At 39.4% G+C, this 26,561-nt stretch overlaps 1 protein-coding gene and 1 long non-coding RNA gene across 2 annotated transcripts in view; both read left to right on the top strand.

Moving 5' to 3' along the window:
• CDH11 (cadherin 11) overlaps nucleotides 1–26,561 on the top strand; it is a 151,840-nt gene that overhangs the window by 109,707 nt on the left and 15,572 nt on the right. Inside the window, exons 7-11 of the mRNA XM_047789254.1 lie at nucleotides 2,582–2,769; nucleotides 9,460–9,713; nucleotides 15,809–15,945; nucleotides 16,634–16,767; nucleotides 17,002–17,119. Of these exons, the coding sequence (XP_047645210.1) occupies nucleotides 2,582–2,769; nucleotides 9,460–9,713; nucleotides 15,809–15,945; nucleotides 16,634–16,767; nucleotides 17,002–17,119 (831 nt within the window). The remainder of the gene's footprint in view (nucleotides 1–2,581; nucleotides 2,770–9,459; nucleotides 9,714–15,808; nucleotides 15,946–16,633; nucleotides 16,768–17,001; nucleotides 17,120–26,561) is intronic.
• On the top strand, nucleotides 17,126–18,925 carry LOC125132274 (uncharacterized). The gene is made up of 2 exons (XR_007136181.1): nucleotides 17,126–18,174; nucleotides 18,465–18,925. It is a non-coding gene; the product is annotated as an uncharacterized LOC125132274 (long non-coding RNA).

The raw sequence follows: 26,561 nt of genomic DNA, 5'->3' as shown, positions 1-26,561 counted from the left end.
TAAGACTGTGCTTATAGACCCCAACTTTCAAGTGAGGGACTGTTAAAGTCATGTTGAAAGAAGAGCATGTGGGCTGGCAGATATTGTTTGGGCCATTTTTGGAAAATACAGTCTTCCATAGGACCCAATTAATAGGATCTTATTAGAACTAAATGAGCTAGTATAAAATCTTATAATGATCTCTGGCATAAGCTGTCAACAAATGGTAGCCATCGTTATTATCTAGGGGATTATGGTCCTCCTACAAAATGCACAGGACTGCAGTAGGAAATAAAAGAAAAGATGATTTGAAAGGTCATTATGAATAATTATAATTACAAACAACCACCATCCTTAAATGAATACTTACTACTATTGCAAATCTCCAAGAGAGCCTCCATTTTACAGATAAAACTGGGCTCCATGAGAGGTGCAGTAAGTTGCCCAAAGAATGTAGCCAAGCCAGATTTTGAACACAACTCTGATTATGTGAGCATAAGTTTAGACAAAGGTACAGTATGGTAATGACACTGGTGCTGCCAGTTCACGGGGAGGGCACCATGAGAATGTCATCTTCATTAGATTAGAAGAGTAGCTGTAGAGCCTGTGAGTTTATTGCCAGAGAGATGGCACTTTTTATAAATGAGGAAACAGGGAAGGCAACCAGCCCCAGGAAAGTGTGATGCTCACTCAAAGGAATCCAAAGACAATGATCTCCACAAGGGAAACACTGAGAGAGGATTACACAGCAACAGGCAGTTTTCTAAACGTCTCAAAAGAGATGAAGACTGCTCTCCCTGGTCATGCACAAGGATCAGCATCCCAATAAACTTAAGCCTCGTAGAATGTTGTAAAAAACTGCATGCTCCATTATCCACATCTAAAATTGTCTGGTATGCGGGATGGAAAAGGCCATGCAGGACTGTTAGCAGGCAGCTATTGATGCCCTCACTCACACACAACCATAAAGTTAATCGCTGCAGTGTCCATAGAAGTTTCATAGCCATGTATTTGGGGATTTGGAAAAAAAAAATCAACTCAGAGCAGGTTTTCCTAAACCTTCATGTAACTTGTTAATTATCTACAAAGTCTCCTACCTCCCACTTGTCCTTTGTCATGGAGGGCACGTTGTGTTGATGTGGAATGGGTATGAACTGAAAGGATTCACAGCCAAATAGTTTAGATAAATTGTGGACAGAGTATTGGAATGGATAACATCCACAGCTTAAAGAGTTTGAGTAACTTGCCCAAGGCCACTTGGTTTGGAAGTGCTAGAGGCCAGGTTTCCAACACTAGCTTCTCTATGAGGTTTCTCAGAGAATATTTTTAAATTGTGATAATGCAAGTAGAGAATTTCAAATCTCACTTCTCTACTGAAAACCTTCCAGTGGCTTCCAACCAAGCTTAAAGAAACCCTGAAGTCTCTTCCATCTCCTACAACGCCCTTCGCGCACAGTTGAGCTCCGGCCCTCCGACCTGCCCTTCTCTCTTCCCAGAAGGCTCCAGGCACACTTGCCTTGCTATTCTGTATGTGTTCCATGTGCTCCCACTTTAGGGTTTTTGACATTTGCTATTTGCTTTGTCTCTAATTTCCATCCCCAGATAATCACAGGATTTATCCTGCTCAGTCTCTTCAGGGGAGTTCAGATGGCGTCTTCTTAGAGGTGTTTTCTCTGACCACCCTGTTCAAAATCAATCACTCATACATGCTCTTTCTCTATCACATATTTAATGCAAGCGTTCAGTCACACACACTCATATGCACAGTCATGCTCACACACAATCATACACTTGTGCACAGTCACACTTATACATTTTAAATACCCTCTGCCTGTCACCATCCTTTATTTTTCTCCTTCTTAGCAATGGTATCAGAGTATGCATACATTTGGGGTATTTTTTTCACTTGAGACTGAGGGAGGAATTTTGAATACACACACGCACGTATTACTGTGTTTCCAAAGGCTAGGGCAGCTCCTGGCATACATTAAGTTCCCAATAAATATGAAACAAATCTATATGGAAAAGTCACACTATGAGAAATGTTTCCATGTGAGATAGCAGTTGACTAAATGGTGAGAAGGTGAAGGGGTCATGGAAGGGTCATGACCTTGAAGGATAAAATTTGCATTTGATTTTAAAATCAGTATGGAGCTATGAAAGGCTTTTAAACAAAGAAGGGTGTTCTTTTTTTCTGGGCACCTGGCAGTGCCATACATGAGTCTTAGAATTAATTTATGGACCATCCCAAAGAAATGAAAAAAAAATTTCGGTTTTTAATTGTATAAAGAAATACATAGCTCTCCATCCATTTCTGATGGGTAATGTACCTGGGCATTGTTTTCCTTTCTCACATGTGGCAGGTGACCCCACCCTACCACCCTGGCTCCCAATATTGTTTCATCATCCTTTGTAGAAAACATTTCTTTGACAAGCAAGCCATGTGGGATCTGCCTCCCATCCATTCGCTGCTTTCATGTTTTCAATCAAGAGAAAGTTCAATTTCAAACCCTTTGAGAAATTTATTGGGATTCAATGAAATCTAAAGTCTTACAGCTGCCAAATAAAAGGGAAAATAAAAATAGATGTCTTCTTCTTCTAGGCGTATACCAGATGTCTGTGTCAGAAGCAGCTGTCCCCGGAGAGGAAGTAGGAAGAGTGAAGGCTAAAGACCCAGACATTGGAGAAAATGGCTTAGTCACATACAATATCGTTGATGGAGATGGGATGGAATTGTTTGAAATCACAACGGATTATGAAACACAAGAGGGCGTGGTGAAACTGAAAAAGGTGAGTGAGGGTGAGGAGCGGCGTGGCCTGCTTTGCCAAAGCAGCACAGCAGGAACCAGGGAGTTGAAGACTAAGAAATGAGAAGATGGGCGGCTGAGGACTGGATCTGACTTTGTAGTTGAGCTCTGAGCTTTGGGGAGATAACAGAACTATACTCCAGACGGAGAAGGCAGAAGGGGCTGATGATGTCTGCCTGAGATTGATAGTTTTTATATGGTTTGGGAAGTATAGTCAATAATAATTTAATATCTTTGGTGACAGATGACAACTAGACTTACCATTTTGAAACATATATGTTATATTGTGCACCAGGAACTAACATACTATGGTAGGTCAATTATACTTCAAAAACAAACAAACTCATGGAAAAAGAGATCAGATTCCTGGTTACCAGACAGGGGAGGGGGGAAGGGGGAAACTGGATAAAGGTAGTCAAAAGGTAAAAAGCTCCAATTACAAGATAAATAAGTACTAGGAGCATAATGTACAATACAATTAATATAATTAACACAGCTTTATGTTATATGTGAAAGTTGCCAAGAGAGTAAATCCTTAGTTTTCATGAAAATAACTTCTTTTTCTTTTTCTTCTCTATCTGTATGAAATGATGAGTGTTCACTAAACCTACTGTGGTGGGTTTCATGATGTATGAAAGTCAGATCATCATGGCCTACACCTTAAACTTTATACGGTGTTCTGTGATAATTATATCCCAATAAACTGGAAGAAAAAAAGGGGGTGGTGATACCTGCTCTGAGATTGCTGGTTAGCTTTGTATGACTTGGCACAGTTTCCCTGTGGAAAGAAATACAACTAGATAAACCTAGATTTTGGAGAAGCAGCCCTGAGCATGCATGAAGTTCCCTCTTTAGCCCTGCCAAGTTCTGAGGCTCTTCAGAACTTTTCCTGTCAGAAACATCCAAGGCCCATTACATTGCTGGGCCCTCTATGAAACTTGAACCAATATTCTGCTTGATTTTTCTCTCAAAATTGAACTTGCGAAGCAATAATCATGGTCATCCGTCATGGTCAGCTAAGTTCTTGCTAAAAATATGTCCCTGGGATTAATTCACTATAAGAGGGGTTTATTGTTTGTTCTTGTTTTGTTTTATAAAAAGTCTAACATATACTCAGTACTAAATATTGGCCACATGAAACCTGAGTCTCTTATAAACATTCATTTATTTTATATACTAAAAATCATATAAAGTAAATGGTATTATCCCAGTGAGCAATGATACCTCAATTTAATTGTAAGGAGACTGGGGTTCAGATGATAATTTGACCCTGTGGTAATCACACAGCTAGCAATTCAAAGACATGGAATTCAAACTTAGCATATTCTGGAACATCTTCCCACTCAAAATGTTTTGGAAATAGCTGGACCAGAAAGGGTTTATAAAAGAGAGCCAGATTTGATTCACTTTCAGGTAAAGAAACAGAGTATATTCTAAAACGGTTTCCCTCCCTGATTTACCACTTGAGAAATCAACACCTCTCTATCATCAAAGTATATGGAGTATTAAATCTGAATTGGATGATGGGATTACCTTGGTTTTAATCAAGCATTCATTTTCAACTTGGTTCTGTAGCATGAATATTAAGCTCCTTGGTGTGATAGAAAAGATTGGACTGGAACACTGATAAAAAATTAATTTGAAGAATCAATAAAGAGGCCAGTAGCTGGAGAGGAGGGAAGAGTGGGCTGGGGGAAGATTCCTTGAAAGAATCTTCTGGGAAGATTGAAAGAATGTTCTAGGAAGCTGGCTTTTCACAATAGGCAGAAGCATCACTGAATTTGGGAGTAGCATGAGGGGACCCGGAATAAAGGGGAAGTAGAGGTGATTCTGCAGTAAAAGAATATGAAAGTTGGGGTGGACTTTGGATACTTGGAAAAGCCAGCATTAGTGATGATGAGTGGTGTAGCCATGGAAGCCTAATCGCCAGACACTAGGGGCTCAAAGTCATCCTGTCTGCTTCTCCTCTGGAAAAGTAGCTGTGTGAATAGTGTACAGCATAGAGCTGTCAATTTGCTTTGTTAATTAATATTACTACCCCTCCTGCCTGACGCTGACATATGAGCAGTGACATCAGCGATTCCTGCCTCCCATCCTTCGCTGTTCAAGTAATTGGGTAGTTGGGTATGCTAAGGTTGTCACCTGTTTTCAGTGTACTCAGGGTATAAGCACACACTGTCTCTAAAATCCTGAAACATTTAAATCACCCCGTGGAACTAACACATCACAAATGAGCTCTCTGCATATGATTAATTTGCACAGTTTCCCGCAATTTGGTATGTTTATTCCAGGCAAAGGAATGATCTTCTATAAAGCACTGACGTTTAGATTTAAAACAGAGGAAGATGTTCTCTCATTTGTAAGAGAGCATTTGCTTAAGCTTGGAGCACAGAGCTCCAGCTGTCCAGCAGGGGAAAAAAAAAAATGAGAGGTGAATTTCATAGAGTAAAATGATGGACCCTTATAGAAATCATTATATATGATTTAGTAATATAAAAAGATATGGAAAGATCCATGGAAATATTTTTGGCTTTTAAAAGTATTCTTTTTATGACCACACCTTTGGCATAAGAAGATTCCCAGGCCACAGGTTGAATTATAGCTGTGGCTGCAGGCCTGCACCACAGTCATAGCCACACTGGATCTGAGCCACATCTGTGTCCCACACGACAACTTACAGCAACACCAGATCCTTAACTCACTGAGCAAGGCCAGGGATAGAACCAGCATCCTCAGGGACATTATGTTAGGTTCTTAACCTACTTAACCACAATGGAAACTCCTAAAATGTTCTTTAATTCGGTTTTTTTTTTCACTTTTTTCTTAATTCATTCACCCTTTTATTTCTACCAAGAGGTACTGAGTTATTATTTGTCAGGCAGGCTCTTTTTATGAGAGGCTAGACATCTCAAGTTGAAGAAAGAGTGTCCTGGTCATAGGGATATCACAATTAACAGGACAGTTAAATAAAAAGATAATTAAAAGAGAGCAGATTTTTCCAGCCTTAGCACTTGGAACATTTCAGGGCAGAGAATTTTTTGTTGTAGGGAACCGTTGTGAACATTGCACAGTGTTTAGAAACATTCCTGGCCTCTCCTCACTAGATGTCAGTAAGCACACACCCTACCCTACCAGTCATGACAATAAAAAATAGCTCTAGACATTGTCTAATATCCATGGGGTAGGGTAGAGAAAAATCACTCCCCAGTGGAGAAGCGATGGTAATAAAGTCTGATAATATCTATGAATATGGGTCATGAATGACTTCTTACAGGGGGCTGTTCTGGACCTGAGTCATCATAAATGAGTAGGAATTTACCAGATAGATAAGGAGAGGAAGGTCAGAGAAAAAGAGCTCATGATGGACTGGTCTTGATGGAAATAGACATATTTAAGAAACTTGATTAAGTTCGGTCTTGAGGGTTTTGAGGTGGATACTGTGGGAACATCTGAAAAACTCTTATTGGAATTCAAGGGAGAAATTACAGAGATCTGAAGAAGGCAGAAGAGGTACGGGTGAAGAATTCAAGAGTTATTTAGGATGTAGAGTCATTCATTTACTGAATAGTTTAGGAAGCAATAAATATTTCTTGAATACTTTGTGACAGACACAGTAGGTGTCAGGGTTATAATGGTGCATAAGAGAGAAGCTGCCTCAAGGATATTGAAACAATCTCTGTGTGGTTAGTTGAAGAAGAACCAGTGCAAAATAAAAATGGGACTTGTTGTCTTGGAAGTCATGGGGAGAAAAATCCAATCTGTTCCCTGTAATACCTTTGACCAAGTGGGACTCCCAATTATCACTGAGGGATCTCAGCACAGTTTCTGAGCTACTTACTTTCAAACAAATAAAATCCTTATAAAGCAGTGTGAGAGCAGCATTAGAAGGCATTTTAAATATTCTCTATTTTAATAAAGCCACTTTCATGCCTGATTATTTCTTTATATTCTCTGTCCATGTGTATATAGATGTGGATGTACATTGTTTAACACAGTTGTAGTCATAGGGTGATCTGATTTGTTAACTTAATGGCACGTCATAAACATTTTACATGCTGTTATATAATATACATAATCATTTTTAATGACTACATAACATCCCATCCTATTGATGGACCATTATTTCCTTAATAAAATCTCACAGTTGGATTTGGTGTTTTGTGTGTATGTTTCCCATGGTTAGATATAACCCCACTATGATATCTAACCAATATCATGCATTTTTGAATACTGTTTGTTTTGGTTTTCTGTCGAATTAATTCCTCGGGGAAGATTTTTAGAGGTGGGATTAGTAAGCTTGGGGGTATTGAGATTTTTATGGCTTATGTAGTGTGTTGCCTCATTTAGCTTTATTTCAGCCTCTCAAAATATGGATATAAATGTTCACATGGGAAAGTGCCCCTTAAATCTCTTTTGGAAGGAAGCAGGGAATAAATTAGAGGCAAATGCTTAAATATTGTCCATCGGCTCTGCTTCCTGTTCTGTCATAATGTTTGGTACATGTGATCATTTGGTATAGTCATTCCTGGGCATTGGGGAGGCAAAGATCATCAAAGATCAACAAGACTCAGTTGAGTCCTTTGGGATGCTCTTCACCTAGCAGGGGTGGAGGATGAAGGTCTGCAGAAGGGCAGCTAAGGGACCACACAGATCTGCCTAGGGGAGATGGGAAAGACTTCACAAGCTTAAGATGACCACCAGAAGACAATAAAATCTCACCACACTAGGGAAGGGCATTCTACACAAGGACATTTGCAACGATTTGGGGAGCTTTTCTTGAGATTCAAAAAAGGGTCAGGTATACTTGCAGTGTGACTATACTGGCCTCAACATCAACAAGGCTTTCCAGTGGAAATGCTCTTGGTCCTTAGGCATATGCCCAAACTGAGGTCAAAACATTCTGTTCTGGGAGCGTCAATAGGCTGAGAACATTTCCCCTTACTTAGTCTTAGAACTGTCATATTGCAATTTTGGATTTTTGTCTAATTTTTGAGAGATTTTTGAGATTTTGAAATATTGCAGCACTCTCATACCTTCAGCCTATAAATATCATTCCTTTCTGCTGCTCAAGTAACCCAATGAAGGACAAAGATGCTGCTGAGTTCTGGAATGATGGAGCAGCTGGGGTCAGATTTTGCTTCAGGAAAAGGGAGTGTTCTCTGACTCTGGGGAGATGGGGGTGAGACGATGATGGTTCAAAGCATTTAACTTTCCTAAAACTGGAACCATCCTTAGTTTGGAGTTCTGTAGAATTAGGTTAGGACTAAGCCCTGTGATTATATGCCCATTAAAATAACTGTTTACCAGGCAGATGACAACAACATGGCAGGCAGATGCTAGCTTAAAAGACCCAACTCTTTCCAAACATTTGGGAGCTCAGCTTCATCCAGAGTGCTAATTAGAAAGTTCTTTTTCCTAGGCATGAGGGCTTGTTCTCCTCTACAATTTTACTTTTCATGCTTTGCTGATTGACTCCCTGAATTTGCTCTCCCTTAGAGTTAGGGAGTGCTAATCATCAATTTCTTAAGAATTATAGCCATTCAAATGCTACTTTTTTTTTGAAGAAGCATTACTTCAACTACATAATATTTTTCCATGTCTGTGTAAAATGCATATTGTTTATAATTGTTTCCTTTTTTAAATGTTCATTTTAATTATTAAAGGTTAATACTTCTTTTTTGTGCGACTGTGCCCACAGCATGTGGAAGTACCCCAGGCCAGGGAAAGAACCCACACTGCAACAGCAAATGCAGTGACAACACAGGGTACTTAACCCACTGAGCCATACAGAAACTCTAATTGTTTTTCTTTAAATGGACTTGTACGCATATGCATTCTTTTAACAAGGAATCTGTCACATGTCCTATATCACTTGCCATAAATAGGAGGTAACCTAAAAATGAATGCAATCGAAACAAAACGATGTCATTATATTCCATCTAAAAAGTTGTGTCGTAGTCTCTTAAAAGGGATATTAGGAAGCATATTAGGTATGTTAAAAGTTATCACTACAGTGAGATTCTCTTGATGTGTTTGGGAATGGAAGAAGTGGAAAAGGAGGGACATTGTGGACAATTAGGATAATGCCCTTCAAAAACCTCGCCCACCAAAATTACCCATAAACCACCTCAGGTAACCTTAATGGGCCACTGCTGGTAAGGGTTTGGAAATGCTACATGATCAGAAACTTACAAAATGATACTGTCAACATGATTAAGATAGAAGTGTGTGTATATGGAGGGGAGCAGTCGTCTGACAAGACATTGCTTTTTTCTCTGACTGAAATTCATTGAGTTTTTTTACTACCAATATTTTAGGTACTGTACAGAATGGGCTAACATTTATTTTTGTAATGTTTTAAGTCCTTCCCTTAAGTCATTTTAGTGACTGATTTGGGCAGCCTTAGTGTGTTCTGTGGGAGGAGGTTCATTTTAGATGATGTGGTCCTTATGTGTCTGTTGTGCTCCTAAAATTACCCATTAAGCACATTCTAAGTTTCAGCAATTGATTTGTCCGATTTTCTAACCAAATGGCTCAGGTAATTGGACATTGAATAGACACTGATTTTCTCTCTTTGAGGAACTAGTCACACTGCCCTACAAAACAATCAGGTCTTTCTTTTCCATTATTCTTTCAAGGAATTGGTTGTCAATCTTTTCTGCCTTCTTGCCAGCCTGTAGATTTTGAAACCAAAAGAGCATACAGCTTGAAAGTAGAGGCAGCCAACGTGCACATCGACCCGAAGTTCATCAGCAACGGGCCTTTCAAGGACACTGTGACGGTCAAGATCGCAGTAGAAGATGCTGATGAGCCCCCCATGTTCTTGGCCCCAAGCTATATCCATGAAGTCCAAGAAAATGCAGCCGCTGGCACTGTGGTGGGGAGAGTGCATGCCAAAGACCCTGATGCTGCCAACAGCCCAATAAGGTACAGAGAGATTTATTTTAAAAGCCTGACTGTGGAATTTTAGAAGTAAGAGGTTTTAGGAAAACCCTACAGGAACTATGTCCTTCAGTCTCAAAAAGGGTCCAAGATATCATTCAATGTAAACAAGATGAAGACTTAGAAGACATGAGTTCTGCTCCACCTTTGTACCTAGGCTTGTTCAAGCTCCATCATTTATTTCTCTTTGGAGCAGACTTCTGGTGTATACTAGGTCATGTAACCCTTAACTTGGCTCTGTCTCAGAGAACTGTGGTGAAGAATAAATAAAGACTAATTATAATTTACTGAACTCCTTCCTATGCTACAGTTACTCTACTGGGGGTGTTAGATATATAATCTGGTTTATCCCCTCAACTTTATTTTCTAGGAATTATCGTCCCTTAAATTGAGAGGAAATTGGGGCTCTGCAGGGCAAAGTGACTTAACCAAAGAGGCACAGAGGGTGAATAGGAGACTGAGAAAGTAAGCTCTGTCTATCTAACGGCTGCTGAGCACTTTGAAAAGATAACAAAGTACCCCTCAAATTAAGGGTACTTTTATTACTATGAACACAGTTGTGTGACTTAGAAGAAGAGAAAGCTAGAAAAGCAGCATAGAACCTGCCTCTCCCTCCTCCTCAGCCAGACTGCTGAGGTCGATGATGAAGATGAGAAAGAGGCTGGGAAGGAGGCTTGAGTGGAAGATTCAAGGCATTCCTATAGAGGGCAGAAATTTAAAGACTGCCTGAAATCTGCCCTGGACTGGATTCTTGTAGGTGTTTATTTCTCCACGCCCACTCCCCTAATTCCTTTCTTGCCTAGATTCCTTCCTCTGCTCCCAGTCTCCCACCTTTCTTCCCATCATCCTGCAGCCAGAATGATTGTTAATGAACATCCAGCATCACAGCGTACTTCAGCTAAAGGGCAGCAACAACAAATAAATCATTGATAGACTGATTCCCATTGTCCCCCACTCCAAAATAATCTCATTTCTCTTGCTTGGCTTATGGCTTTTCTTCAGGCCTCTCCCCCCCAATTCCTGCTGTGTCTTGCTGGTCTCTACAGCTTTCTGTCTTACTCTCCCTTCTCTCTAGATCTCAGATGCAGCTCGACTGTGCTGCTTGTCCTTTCTTAATTCCTCCTGTGTTCTTCCTCCTGGCTGAAGCTCTCTCCCTTTTCTTTCCAACTTACTACAGAGCACTCATTTTTTACACCTCCACTTAGGTGTCACCTGCTCTAGGAATTCTTCCAGAACACCCTAAGATGGACTGGATGCAGCTTCTACACCACAGCTCTTGCTACACCACATCACAGTGACACCTTGCATTGTGTATTGTCCTAGACACACTCCCAGAGGGCCAGGGACATGTCTACTGGGTCAGGGGTTGATGAGCTATGGCCCACAGAACAAATCCTGCCTCCATCTGCAATTGGAGGAACTTCCATACTACTTTCATAACAGCTATATCTTGAAAAGATCTCTGTACTCTTGTGTGCACTGCAGCTTTATTCACAAAAGCCAGGACATGGAAGCAATCTTAAGTGTCCATCGACAGATGAATGGATAAAGAAATTGTGAGATAAATATATATGTATAATGGAATATTATTTAGCTTGGAAAAAGAAGAGTCTGCCATTAGTGTGATAACACAGGTGAATTTGGAGATGCTATGCTAAATGAAATAAGCCAGACTCAGAAAAAAATATGTCTTATCACTCATATGTGGAATCTAAAGATATCAAACTGATAGAAACAGAGTAAGACGGTGGTTGCCAGGGGCTAAGGAGTGGGGAAAAAGGGGAGATATTAGTCAGTATGGAAACTATAGTTAATAATAATGTATAATGTATCATAGATTCGAAATTTACTCAAAGTAGATCTTAAGTGTTCTCATCCTCCCACACGAAACGGTCACTATGCGAGGTGATGAATATGTTAATTGTCTTGATCACGGTAGTCACTAAACAAGCTATATGTACATTAAAATATCACACTGCATAACATTAAGTACAAAAATATTTTTGTCAATCATACCTCAGTAAAGCTGGGAAGAAGAGTAAATAGATCTGAGAATAAAAAAAATCTCCATGGACAATGGAGTTTTTCTATTTATACCAAAGAAAATGCTGACAAGGCAGAAGGAAGTCCCAAAAGTAAATGTTGTTCGGTTGCCTTTAAGTCACTGAACGTTGCCCCTTTTGGGAGAAGGAAGATAATTACCCTTTGCATCTTCTTGGCTCCAGGCAACCCTGCACTAAATTATTTAAATTTAATCCTCAAACACTCTTGAGGCTGTGATCCCTTTAGGACCCAATAGATTTGATCCTTGGAGGCTCAAATGGCTGACGTGATTTACCCAAAGTCACGTGGCCAGTCATTATCGGAGACTGGATTTTAGTCCAATCTGCCTTGAGTACATTTTGAGTGTTTTACTCTAGCCGGGCAGCCACTAATGGAAAGATTTCCTGGGAAAGTTTGAGTACTATGTTCTCTGCATCCGAGAAGATACATTACATAACTGAGGGGCTTGGTAACACCTTTAAACGACTCAAAAATGTTCATGGTCTGAATTTTAAAAGAGTTAGCTTTGGCCTAGAATATCGAGGTGCATTAGCAGCTTTTTAGAAGAGTGGTGATGTAAAAACACATGGAACAACTGCTCATTTCCTCAGCACCTCATTATCTCCAAGGATCCACATCTGTGATTGGTTATTTGGGTCATGTTTTCAATGGAAGCTATTCTGTGCATGGAGGCATTTTTCATGGCTATAATTATCCAAAGATGCTCAGTTCTGCTCTTAAACCAACCCCCCTCACCCACTCAGGTCCCTGTTCTTAGAATTGCCAAACAATTCATAGAAGGACATTCGAAGCTTTTCCTAGCCAGACTACTTATGTTCCTGAGTACCTATCTTCACCTTTAAGGGGATTTATGTCCTTGCACATATGAATAGGGCCATACAGTGTCATTCAAACTCTTAGCTGCTTGGAAACGTTTGCAGCTCTTTCTTCTCAGAATCTCCAGCATTAGACGTACTTTCGTTCACCGTTTGCCTTCCTGACATAGTCTTTTCTCCCAACTTCCTTGGGAACCCCTTCATGCCCCAGACATACTTCACTCAGACATGTCTTCACTAGTCTTCAGTCCTAGTCCAGGCACTGGGGGCTCCCTGAGACTCAGCTTTTGGACTTCGAACTTTCTCTCTCTTTCTCTGTCCTTTTATCTATAGAGTTTCCATCTATGCTACTGATTGGATTGAGTTAAATCTGTAGATTTTCTGTGTCTGGGCTGATCCTTCTCCCAGATTTTTTTTTTTTTTTTTTTTTTTTGCTTTTTACGGCTGCACCCTGTGGCATATGGATGGTCCCAGGCTAGGGGTCAAATTGGAGCTACAGCTGCCAACCTACACTACAGCTCACGACAACGCCAGATCCTTAACCCACTGAGTGAGGCCAGGGATCTAACCCATGTCCTCGTGGATGCTAGTCAGATTGTTTCCACTGCGCCACAATGGAAATTCCCTCTCTGATTCTAATTCTGTACTTACTCTGCTGTCTGCTGTGCCTTTTTACAAGCCACTTGCTTCTTCCTTTACTGTTCATTCATTAAAAATATATTTTTGAGCCCATCCTTTTCTTAACCTAGTTAAAAAAAAAACAAAAAAAAACTGAGTCTACCCCTGACTCTAAAACCTATGATGAAGTAGAATTTTTGCTCTCATGGCATGGCAGCATATTCCCAATGGGATTTCAGCCTCTCCTTCCTGCTAAGTTGACTTTGTATCTCCCAGTGTCTCCCTCCGTGTAACACTCAGGCTAGAAACACTAGGACTCTCACAGCCTCCCACAGATCTCGGAATATCAACCAAGTCCTACTGTCCTCTCTTTACCACAGAGACTTCTACTCCCTCTGTCACTCCTATGCCTAACTCTCCTATCACCTCATTCCTGAAAAGCTCCATCAACTCTTTCCTCCACCCTCTCTGGTTCAGACCACCCTGCCCACCTATCGTATTCATCACCCTGAGAGTCTGATTCAGTTTCTTTGCTCGTCTCAGCAAAAGCCTTTCATGATTTCTCACTGGCTAGAGGATGAAGGTCACACTCTTCAGACTGACATTTGAGAGCGTCTATGATCTATCCACAGAGTGTAATAGCAGCAGCAGCAACAAAATCATAGCAGCTATATTTGTTGTTCTGTTTACTATGTGTGAGGCACTAGGTTATGCATTGTCAATGTCTATTATTTCATGTAATTCTTACTGATAACCTAAGAGGTACTATTAATATTCCAGTTTAAATGGTAAGTAAGCTGAGATTCATAGACCTGAAGTGGCTTTTTCCAGTATCACTCTGCTTTCATGTAGTAGAACATGGACTTTTATCTAGGGATTGACAAAACCAAAATCCAAGTGAAGCGCTTCTAGGGAATAATGCTTTACCAATGATCTTTCTTTCTGTGAGTGTGTCTGTCATGTCAACTAGATAGTAGTTATCCCCCCTAGTGGCAGGGATAAAATATTCTATTTTTTTTTCTTTCTTTTCACATAGAGCTTTGCTGAGGACTCAGTCACTGAGCCTCTGCTGACATTTATGAGGTGTATGATGGTTTTACTTCTGTTTCCTCACTGGGGAAAGAGACTCATCGTTCCATTCCCATAGGAAGCTGTGAAATCAACGATGTCCTGGATGAGCTTATGTTTTCTGTACTGTGAAATGTGCTGCTTCATAACCATTTCCTTTTTCTTATTATCTAGAAACCACATGATCTAGGATTGGAAGATCCCAGTTCTCCTATTGGCCCCCCCAGAAACCAGATAATAGACCACTTGCAAATCCCATCATTTATAAATTGAAAAGATGAAACTCTGTGACAGCCATGGTCTTTGCTACCTCTAATACTCTTTGGTTTCATGGCCCTCAGTGAATGCCTTCAGACATATGTACAGTGGGACCTCTGAATCCAGGGGTTCTGCATTGGTGGGTTCCACACTGATGGATTCAATGAAATATAGGTCCAAAATGTTTGAAAAAAGAAATTCCAGCAAGTTTCAAAAAACAAAACTTGAATTTGCTGCATACTAGCAACAGTTTACATAGCATTTACATTGTATTGAGTATTATAGAAGTCTAGGGATGACTTGGAGTGTCCAGGAGGATATGTTTAAGGTACATGCAAATATTATGCCATTTTATAAAAGAGGCTTGAATATCTGTGGATTTGGGTATCCATGGATTCCATCCCCATGGATGCCAAGAAATAACTGTCAACATTTATTAAGGAGCAGTACTTTATCCTGGGCAAGTTATTTCACCTTATTAAACCTTAATAAAGACTATTCCTATTGACTCATCTTCTTACCTTGCCCCCTAATATTCTGGAAATTATTTTGTCTTCTTAGAAACAAGAAAATTTTCTAGTGGACGAGAGTGGCTAAAACTTTCTTACTATGTTGTTAAACTCAGCCTAGGGTCATTAAAGTCTGGGGAGAATGCTCTACAAATGAAGAGCCAAGCCTACTTTGCATATCTCACCAAAAATTTCAGAACCAAGCTACATGAGAACCCCTACAACCAAATAAACTGAATAAATTTACTCAAAATTTAGCATTTTCCTTTAAGTAAGGAGAAAACTGATTTTTTTAGGACTATAAATGATCTTTGATGATAAATTTAGGTAAACTTAAGACTATTTAATATTTCATATGCAAAAATATGGCAAAGGTTCCATACATTCGTGACTTTCTGCGTAGTTTGGGAGCAAGGCAAACCCACTTCTCAAATGCAGGTTCATAAATATTCAGATGGTGGGTGATTGTAGTAAATATGGAGAAATATGCAACATGTTATTCCATTTCTCAATCAAATATGCTAAACAGCTCTTTCATTCATTGTCCTGAATAAAGAATTCCAATGTGGCAAAATGATTTCTATAAAAGATTCATGTACGAAGTTTGAAAAGTAAATTTGATTAAAAAGAAAACCTTGCTCAAGCAATTCATTTAAAAGGTTGCTTTAAATATAGCATGGAGGAAATATTCAAATATTAAGCTGCTTGGGATGTCTAGGTCTAATTGCCTCATTTGCATTCTGCTTAGGTATTCAATCGATCGTCACACTGACCTGGACAGGTTTTTCACTATTAATCCAGAGGATGGTTTTATTAAAACAACAAAACCTTTGGATAGAGAAGAAACTGCCTGGCTCAACATAACAGTTTTTGCAGCAGAAATCCGTAAGTATTCTCCTAAGAGTTTTGATTCTACTTTACTAAATATTATTCCTTCAGACCCTGGGTATTCTGGAAAATGACAGACAGCTGAGATAGAACAAATTTTTTTTTTTTTTTAGTTTTAAGCATATTTTCCAATCTTTAAAATTTATTTTTGGCCCTCCCTCTAGAAAGACATATAAGCAAATAGAGATGTTTTCATTTTCGTTGGCAGTTCTGGGTGCAAACTTGGCACATGAGCTGATATCCGTCGCAGCTTGTAACTTAGCCATCACTGAAGATTCCCCACTTTATCCTGTTAGTCAGTTTTGTTTCAGTCCAGAGCAGCAGAATCCTTAGATCCTTAGGTTCTTGTTTACCTGCAGACCAGTGGTTCTCGAACGTGATCATGCATGGCTTATCATGAAGGGCTTGTTGTAACAAAGATTTCTAGATCCCACCCTGTGAGCCTCTAACTCAGGATTCGGGTGGGACCTGAAAATTTTTATTTCCAACAAATTCCCAAATTCCCTTAGGATGCTCCTCTGGGGACCCTGCTTTGAGAACTGCTGTTATAGACTACAATCTGCCAACAGTGTCTTTCCCTACCGGGCCTAAATGAGTCGCTAGAACGTACTAGTTCCCAAGAGCAACCCTGGACCAACATGGCTTCCTCCTCTGCACGTTTACTGTCTGAATTCTCTCCTTTCAGACAACCGGCATCAGGAAGCCAAAGTTCCCGTGGCCATTAGGGTCCTTGATGTTAACGACAATGCTCCCAAGTTTGCTGCCCCTTATGAAGGCTTCATCTGTGAGAGTGATCAGACCAAGCCTCTTTCTAACCAGGTAACACTGCTTTCCCCTGCCCTGGCTGTGAGCTAGGCATTTGGAACCAGATTTTGGTTTTAAGAGCATCACCTGGAGATAACTCCCACTGCCCGAGAATGCTTCAGAGCCCTGGTTCAGCTCTGGAGCTGTGTTCTCTAATTAAAACCAGGTTTCTTAGCCAGCCAGGAATTTTTGAATAAATGATGTGCCAATGTCAGCATGATTTATTTATGAGCCACCTTTCTCTTTCAGCCAATTGTTACAATTAGTGCAGATGACAAGGATGACACAGCCAATGGACCAAGATTTATCTTCAGTCTACCCCCTGAAATCATTCACAATCCAAATTTCACAGTCAGAGACAACAGAGGTTTGTACCACGGTTCCTGTGCATTCAGAGAAGTAGAAATGGAAAATAAATGGCTTTTATATTGCAGAGCACAAGTATTTCCCCTCATCTTAATAATGCCTTTGCCTTTTGGTTGAAGAAGAAACGAGAAATAATAATGCCACCTTTATTTTGAGATGTGGGCTCATTTGGTGCATGTGAATAAGTGAGTCTAATTTTATTTTACTTATTTTTGTTGGCTTTGATATTCATGAAGCAGTGGGAAAACCAAGTGGGGAAGCTTACAGGGTCAATATGCAAACAAATTCATTTATCTTTTTTTAAGAGGTTGATAAACCCTTGAGGGTGAAGCATGGCTTTATGAATATTGATATCAAGGAAAGCATTAAAAGAGATTAGTTCAACTTTGCAAGGCAATGTAAATTTTCAGCTGGTCTTCCCTTCCCAGCATAGTTATAAAGAAAAGTAGTTGGGTCCAAAGCTTGATATCTAAAGGTAGTTGTAAAATTATTGCCTGAAGGGGATGGATAAAGCATTGTTTAACCACTGTAAACAGGGCAAAATTTGACGTGATTTCTACTTCTCGTTTCACTCGTCAAAGAGGTTCTAGACCTGCAAATTATTTGAAGTGGTTGTTTTTGTTGTTGTTGTTGTATAGGACCAAAGGGAGGCAGTTCCTTGATAAAGCTGGTAGCAGAGCCAAGATCAAAAAATAAGTTTCTCAACTCCTGGCCAGACTATTTTGATCTGCACCTGTTCCTATAAGCCTATGACAATGCAAGTCTGCAAAAGTAGGAAGGCAAATGATGACATTAGAATAAAAGGTGGTCGTTCTGAACATATATTTTCATTAGACACGTGCTAGCTATATACAGGGTTATAGAGATACTGCTTTTTCAGTGGGTGACTGAGATCAGGCTTACAGGATCTTATATTAATCTAATAAGTAATATTATTTTCCCTATTACCCTTTTTAGTGTTATCAGAATCACAAATGCCAGTAACTCTGTTCCAGATACCATGCCAAGATCCTTGCCATATGATCTATCCCTTTAATTCTCTCAACAGCATCATAGGTAATGCTTATTATTCATGCTCCCTTTTGAATATGAAGAAATAAGGCACAGACCTTAAGTAACTTATTTAAAGTCAATCAGTCACATAAGAGTGAGGCCTAGATTTTACAGCCAGGTACTCAGAGGCTAGATGTTACAGCCTAAACCACTGTGCCCCACTGGGTAAATTATTAAAGCAGAAGAGTGTTTCCCATGGTCCTTGGACTTGGGGGGGTGGGGTATGATCTAACATGTTTATGATTATTTCTTGCACTGACTTGAACGTTTCACTATGATTCTTATAATTCAAGCCCATACCAAGTCTGTGAGATAAAATGCCCAAGGCTCTATGAAGCCCCACCAGTGCCTTGCTTTCTGCGGTGGACGTGCTCTTGAGTGCCTGCCAGTGAAGGGAGTTGTATGGAGAGACATGTTTTAAAGGAAACCACCAGACAACCCTGTGATTCACCTCGCAAATGATTCCTATCAAAAACAGAGATGTAACTGGGAGCTCTTTGATTTTCTGTCATCTAAGACTTTTCTTTTACCTCTGGCTTTGGTTGATGTACATGTGTGAGCACCTTAAACCCCTTAAAGAGATAATCCTGCAAAGGCGGAGATGGATGACTAGTTCTCAGTGAGAAGCATGTGCACCATTGGTAGAACACAGGTGTCATAGAGGAATTTCCTTTTGTAAAGGTAGATATCTCCAAAACAGGGAGACGCTGGCATGTTATAGGCATTTAATAAAGATTTACCAAGCTGAATTGTACAAGGTGGCATAAGTAGTCTTCTCATGATACTTTCTAAGATAATGTATCTTTGAGTTCATGAGAATTCTTGCCTCTATTCTTGGAATTTTCTATTTATTTATTTATTTAATCTTTTTAGGGCTGTACCTGCGGCATACGGAAATTCCCAGGCTAGGGGTCAAATCAGCTGTAGCTGCCAGCCCACACCACAGCCACAGCAACATCACATAGAGCCGCATCTGCAACCCACATGGAAATGCAGGATCCGGTTCATGGAAAATGCCGGATCCTTAATCCACGGAGTGAGGCCAGGGATTGAACCCGTGTTCTCATGGATACTACTCAGGTTTGTTACCACTGAACCAAGATGGGAATTCCTTGGAATTTTCTTAATTCCCAGATTGTTTTTTGATCCCACCCTGGGTTGACAGACTGCTGCAGTGTTTCAGCTTGAGCTTTTGTATGATGAAGAACATACTTAAAAGAATTCAGCATTGCAGTTTCCATCATGACTCAGCAGTAATAAATCTGACTAGTATCTATGAGGACACGGGTTCAATCCCTGGCCTTGCTCAGTGGGTTAAGGATCCAGTTTTGCCATGAGCTGTGGTGTAGGCTGCAGAGGTGGTCAGATCCTGCGTTGCTGTGGCTATGGTGTTAGGCCATCAGCAACAGCTCCAATTCGACCTCTAGCCTGGGAACTTCCACATGGCATGGGTGCAGCCCTAAAAAGGCCAAAAAAAAAAAAAAAAAAGATTTCAGTATGCACTTAGTTTTATCAATAGTGAGATGATGTACAGGGTTGTCCAGAAAACTGGCATTCTCACATGCCTCCTCTGCTGCCACCTCTTTTTATTATCTGTTTCCTCAAATATGTGTGGTCCAGCCTTTATCTGTGTGTTCATATAATCCCTGATTTACACGTGAGGTCTAACTCCTAGATATATTCCTGGCAACGTTCCTGTTTATTGGTGGATACTTCTCAAAACAGCTGGTGTTTCTAGGCTTTTCATGCTGTGCTAGCTTCTCCTGTCACTAGCCTTGTCTTCCCTTTATGTATGCAGTAATATTTAGTTGTCGTTAACCTTCCGAAGACATTGTATTAAGACTTATTTTTCTCTAGGGAGTTATAAATATTTCACTTTGTCACAACACTTCAGGGACACCATCTATATTTTCAAGGAGACTCTACTGCCATGGACAAGCCAACCTACTGCACAATCTGTCTCCCCTGCCCTTTCCTATAAGAAACTCATCCTATGTGGAACTACCATTTTTGCAGAGAATTGCTACTTTTTAAGAAAAATGACTTTATTAACTATGGCAAACAGTTAGTGAAAACTCCCGTGTTGAGAGCTATTACAAAACCTTAAAGCAAACACAGTCTATAATTATCATTTAATAGAGTTTCTTTCTACCAGCTCCTAAAAGTAATTACATATTGAAGTAATCCAAAAAGAGTAATCACATTCCACATCCTATTAATAGCCTACTGAGTTACCAAATTTCCCGGCTGCGACTGTTTCCCATAGAAAACATGAGATAATGGTTTATAGCATGCTGAGTAAAAAGCATGAGATTTCTCTGTCCTTGAGTGTTTACTTCCATTATGCCATGTAAATAATCAGGATTGAGTTTGCCTAATCTCGGCATAAGCATCCGGCCTCTTTAAAAATATAAGAGGGGAAGCCATCTTAATACACACAAGCCTTTTATTTCATTTTATCTTCCTCCATTCTATATCCTGAGCTTCAAAGATAACTCAGCAGGCAGCGGGAAAATGGAACACTGGATAACTCTTCAACATCTGAGTCCATCTTGGACTATTAATATTGAGAGTGGTGCTCTTTGGGGAGATGAAGAGGAAGAGCTGATCCCCCAGGTCTTGAGATGCATTTACTTTGAAAATATCACACTTACGGCATCTTTAAAAAATACAAAGAACATATAATGAAAAAGGAAAGCGCAAAGGAAAAAAAAAAAAACAGTGAGAATAGCCTCCTTCATTTATCTATCTCTTCATTGGTTTATAAAACCTCCTCATGGCCACCGTTTCACTTAATTCCTAAAGAATGGGGTAGGCATGTTGGATGTTTTTATCCCTATTTCCTAGATGAGGAAGGGATATGAAACATCAGATGCTTCAGAGATTTGCCCAAGGTCATTCTACCAATAAATGAAATTGAACTAAAAAGTTTAGAGTGTTTGAAGGGGTCTCTCTGGTGTATGTAACATATTACATATTTAAGAATATAGAGCTTGTGTCTTTTTCTGATTAATTCTTCTAAAAAACTGTTTACTCCATAATCAAATAACGACAATTTTCAGAGGAGAAAAAAAAATCTAAAATTCAATTCAATTCAATTCAACAATCTAGGAGTTCCCATTGTGGCTCAGTGGTTAACGAATCCAACTAGGGATGATGAGGTTGCACGTTCAGTCCCTGGCCTCCCTTTGTGGGTTAAGGATCCGGCATTGCCATGAGCTGTATGTAGGTTGCAGACGCGGCTCGGAGCTGGCATTGCTGTGGCTGTGGCATAGGCCAGCAGCTACAGCTCTGATTAGACCCCTAGCCTGGGGCACTCCATGTGCCGCAGGAGTGGCCCTAGGAAAAGGCAAAGAGAAAAAAAAAATCCAGAATTCCAAAGAAAGTGTGAACAAAAAAGGATAAACTGTACTTCGATTTTAATTTTAGTCACAGCCATAGAAATTGTAGTAAAATATATTTACAAAGAATTTTATAATTTTCTTCTGCTGCATAATTAATACATATTCCTTGTAGGAAAATTAGAAAATACAAATAAGCAGAAACAAAATTAGACATAATAAAATAACTTCATAATAAACTCTCCAGAAATAATCATTGCTAATTTTTATAGCCTTCCAGACCTTCTCTTGGCATATATTTTAGTCTTTAAAAAGGGTAACTATAAAATAATGTCCACTTTTTCCCTCCATAATAATATGTTATATGCATTTTTCAGCATCAGTATATTTATACCAACATTTCTTTCTCTAAATATGCTCCTAACTTGATGTGACATCAGTTGAGTACATTGTTTACACAAATCTTTGTCAAATATTTACTTACTCTTTCAGAATGAATTTGTAGAGTGGAATTAACTGTATCAGGAGTTGTTTTTTCTTTTTTCTTTTTTCTTTTTTTTTTTTTTAGGGCCTCACCTGTGACATATGGAGGTTCCCAGGCTAGGGGTCTAATCAGAGCTATAGCTGCGGGCCTATGCCAAAGCCACAGCAATGCCAGATCTGAGACGCATCTGCGACCTACACCACAGCTTTCAATGACCCTGGATCCATAACCTACTGAGCAAAGCCAGGGATTAAACCTGCAACCTCATGCTTCCTAGTTGGATTCACTTCTGCTGCACCACGACGGGAACTCCAACTGTATCAGGAGTTTTTGACACTTAATTGACAAATAGCCTATCAGAAGTATTATACTAATTTATAATAGCCTTAATAAAATAGGTAAGCTCCCATTTCCTCACATTCAAGCCAACTCTGGATGCTATTATTCTTTTTAAATGATTCACAAATTGATAAGCAAATTATAACCACATATCATATTCAAAATAATGCCATTTGCAGCAACATGGGAAGGAACCAAAGATTCTCATACTTAAGTGAAGTAAGTCAGAAAGAGAAAGACAAATACCATATGATATCATTTATATGTGGAATCTAAAATATGGCACAGATGAATCTATCTACAGAATAGAAACAGACTCACAGACATGGAGACCAGACTTGTGGTTGCCAAAAGGGGAGGGGGAGGGAATGGAATGGACTGAGAGTTTAGGGTTTGTAGATACAAGCTATTATGTTTAGAATGGATAAGCAATGAGGTCTTGCTCTATAGCACAGGGAACTGTATCAAATCACTTGTGACAGAACATGATAGAAGATAATATGAAAAAAAGAATGTGTGGGAGTTCCCGTCGTGGCGCAGTGGTTAACGAATCCGACTAGGAACCATGCGGTTGCGGGTTCAGTCCCTGCCCTTGCTCAGTGGGTTAACGATCCGGCGTTGCCGTGAGCTGTGGTGTAGGTTGCAGACGCGGCTCGGATCCCGCGTTGCTGTGGCTCCGGCGTAGGCCGGTGGCTGCAGCTCCGATTTGACCCCTAGCCTGGGAACCTCCATATGCCGCGGGAGCGGCCCAAGAAATAGCAACAACAACAACAACAACAAAGACAGAAAAAAAAAAAAAAAGAATGTGTGTGTGTGTATGTAACTGGGACACTTTGCTGTATAGCAGAAATTGACAACATCATAAATCAACTGAAATAAAATTTTAAACTGGAAAAAATTAAAATTTCAATTCCTACCATTAATAGTAAAGTTTGGATTTTTGAAAATAAGTATTGTTTCTTTCTTTGCTTTACAAATCAGCTACTCATGCCCTTTATCCATTTTTGAATTGCATATTCATCAATTTGCAATTGATCTGCAAAGTCTCTTCATCTTTTAATGCTGTTAACCTGTGACTTATCTTACCTACTGCATATATTTCCCCATTGTTTTCAATATTCTTTCAATCCTGATTATGCTGTGTTCTAAAATATAGATATTGTACTTTTTGTATCAATTCTTCTGTTTAATATTCTTAGCAAGGATTTCCTCATGCAAAATTGATATCAATATTCATCTAGGTTTTCTTTCTTATATATCATGTTTTCCATTTCAAACATTTATCCACATGAAATAAATATACAAGCTCCCTTTTTTTGGTTATTTCCTAAATATCATTGAGAAAGTCAGTCATTTCCAACTGCTTTGTAACACCATCTTTATTTTAACCTACATTACATACTATTAATTTTTTTGGACTTTCAACTCTTATTCTATTTACTTTCATGATAATATATTTTTCTTTAATGACTGCACACATATAATGTATGTATATGTTAAAATCTGACATCTACTTTGTCCACATTTTCATTATATTACTCTTTCTTAAATTTTGCTTTCTTTGTTTCTCTAAATATAATTTAGAATTATTTTTCAGGTGGCTGATAAGTATCTTTATGAATTTTATTGAGTTTACCTTAAATTTATGGACTGATTTAATGACTGAAAAATTTTAAATATTCTTCCCATCCAGAAGCATAATCCAACTTTCATTGAATCAATTCTCTTTTTATTAACATCAGGGAGGTTTTGTAGTTTTCTTCATTTTTGTTCTATACATTTCTTTCTTTTTTTTTTTTTTTTTGGGCTGCATCACAGCATATAGAAATTCCCTTGCCAGGGATCAAAGCCACACTGAAGTCACAGCAATGCTGGATCCTTAACCCACTGTGCCACAAGGGAACTTCTTGTTCTATACATTTCTTATAAAGTTTATGGCTAGCTACTTTATATTCTGGATGCTGTTACGAAGTTGATTTTAAAATTATATATATTTCCTAAGTGACAATTTTTAGTATAAACTATAGCTGTTTTAACTAGTTCGGTTATTATTGGACATTGTTCTAAAGTGATATAACTTCTCAGCTTATTTTCTTGCATATTTTAGGAAGAGACATAAAAATTAAATAATGACAATTTGCTCATCCTTTTTTAAAATATTTGTTTTTGGGAGTTCCCCTTGTGGCACAGCAGAAATGAATCCAACTAGTATCCATGAGGATGCAGGTTTGATCCTGGCCTTGCTTAGTGGGTTAAGGACCCAGCATTGCTGTGTGCCGTGGTATAGGTCACAGACGAGGCTCAGATCCTGCATGGCTGTGGTGTAGGATGGCAGCTGTAGCTCTGATTCGACCTCTAGCCTGGGAACATCCATATGCCACAGGTACAGCCCAAAAAAGCAAAAAAAAAAAAAGTCAAATTGCATTGATTTGCACCTGTAGAGTATGTGTTAAATAATAGAAATAATAATGGTCATTTTTGCTTTACTTGTTACTTTAATAGGATACTACTTCTAGAGTTTCATCATTGAGCATAATATTGGATAATATTGGTTGTTGGATTAAAATTAAGATTTGTGTTGTGGAAGTTCCCTTCGTGGCTCAGCAGTTAACGAACCCAACTAGGATCCATGAGGATGCAGGTTCAATCCCTGGCCTCATTCAGTGGGTTAAGGATCCGAGGTGGCCGTGAGCTGTGGGGTAGGTCACAGACATGGCTCAGATCCCATGTTGCTGTGGCTGTGGCATAGGCTGGTGGCTACAGCTCTGATTCTACCCCTAGCCTGGGTACTTCCTTATGCTGAGGGTGTGGCCCTAAAATAACAACAAAAAAAGATTTGTGTCATGGTGTATGTGCGTGTTTTAGGAAATTTCCTTTCCATCATTACTTTATTTAAAATAAATACTCAGGGAGTTCCCATCGTGGCACAGTGGTTAACGAATCCAACTAGGAACCATGAGATTGCGGGTTTGATCCCTGGCCTTGCTCAGTGGCTTAAGGATCCGGCATTGCCGTGAGCTGTGGTGTAGGTCACAGACGCAGCTCGGATTCCTCGTTGCTGTGGCTGTGGTGAAGGCCGGCAGCTACAGCTCCAATTAGACACCTAGCCTGGGAACCTCCATATGCCGTGGGAGTGGCTCAAGAAAATGCAAAAAAAAAAGAGAGAAAAACAAATTAATAAATAATAATAAATACTCAGTTTTTAATCACAATCTTCGGATTCTAACACGAAGACAGTATGATTTGGCCTTTGACCTAATGACTTGAGAAATTAAACTGAAATATTCTGATATTGAACCTCATATTTTTAACTCCCAAACCTCTTATTCCAAACAATGATCATTTGATAAAATATAAAGGAAAGAGCAAGGATTAAAGATTAAATGTCTCGCTTTAGAGAGTAATTAAGACATAGTCCCAGATGTCAGGAAATCCCCAAAAGCATGTGGAGCAAAGTTAGTTATATTGTGAAAGCACAGCTAATTTTGATAGTGACTATTCATGACAGACCTCCAGAGGAGCTATAACTATCAGGGTGGCCTCCAGTAGGCTGTCCAGCTCTAGTCCTGCCCCACTCAACTCAGCACTTACTGATAATCATCTTTCTTCTTCAAGTCCTTCTATGGCTCTCCATTTCCTGCAGATTTAACTGAAACTTTATAGCCTAGTGAGCAAGAAGTAATATGTTCTACCTCCCATACACTTTGTGTCTATTATCTCCTGTCTCTTACCAGCCTAAACCATTTAGCTCCAGAAACCTCGAAACACCTTTAGTATCCCAAATACGCTATGTTCTCACTTGCCCATGCTTTTGTCCCTTGGGAAATGTATTCCTCCTACCTGTTATACCTCCTCTTTCAAGTCTCACCTTCACAAAATCTCTTAGCTGAAGCTTTGCTGGGCATCCCCAGCCCATCTTGGATGCTTCCTCCTCTGTGCTCTCAGAACACTGCACTAACCTCTCATAATTTTCTTTTCACTCTTTGTTCTAAGCATACGTTTCCCAGTCTATCTTCCATTAGAATATGAGCTTTATGGGGGCAGTATTCCAACATTTAAGAAGAGTGGGTTGACCAAATGCATGAATTAAAGTGAGAGTGGTTGGGAAGACATGTAATGTGCTTCAGACTTTTCAGGGATTCATTATTACAGTAGAAAAACGATTACACTGTGAGACAAACTTCAGGCTGATAAAGACAATCCATCTTTTGATGCTGGAATGTTCT

This window comes from Phacochoerus africanus, chromosome 8, assembly GCF_016906955.1.
Source record: "Phacochoerus africanus isolate WHEZ1 chromosome 8, ROS_Pafr_v1, whole genome shotgun sequence".
Taxonomy (NCBI): domain Eukaryota; kingdom Metazoa; phylum Chordata; class Mammalia; order Artiodactyla; family Suidae; genus Phacochoerus; species Phacochoerus africanus.
Note: the sequence above shows the minus strand (reverse complement) of the source record. Positions and strands in the feature narration are given on the sequence as shown.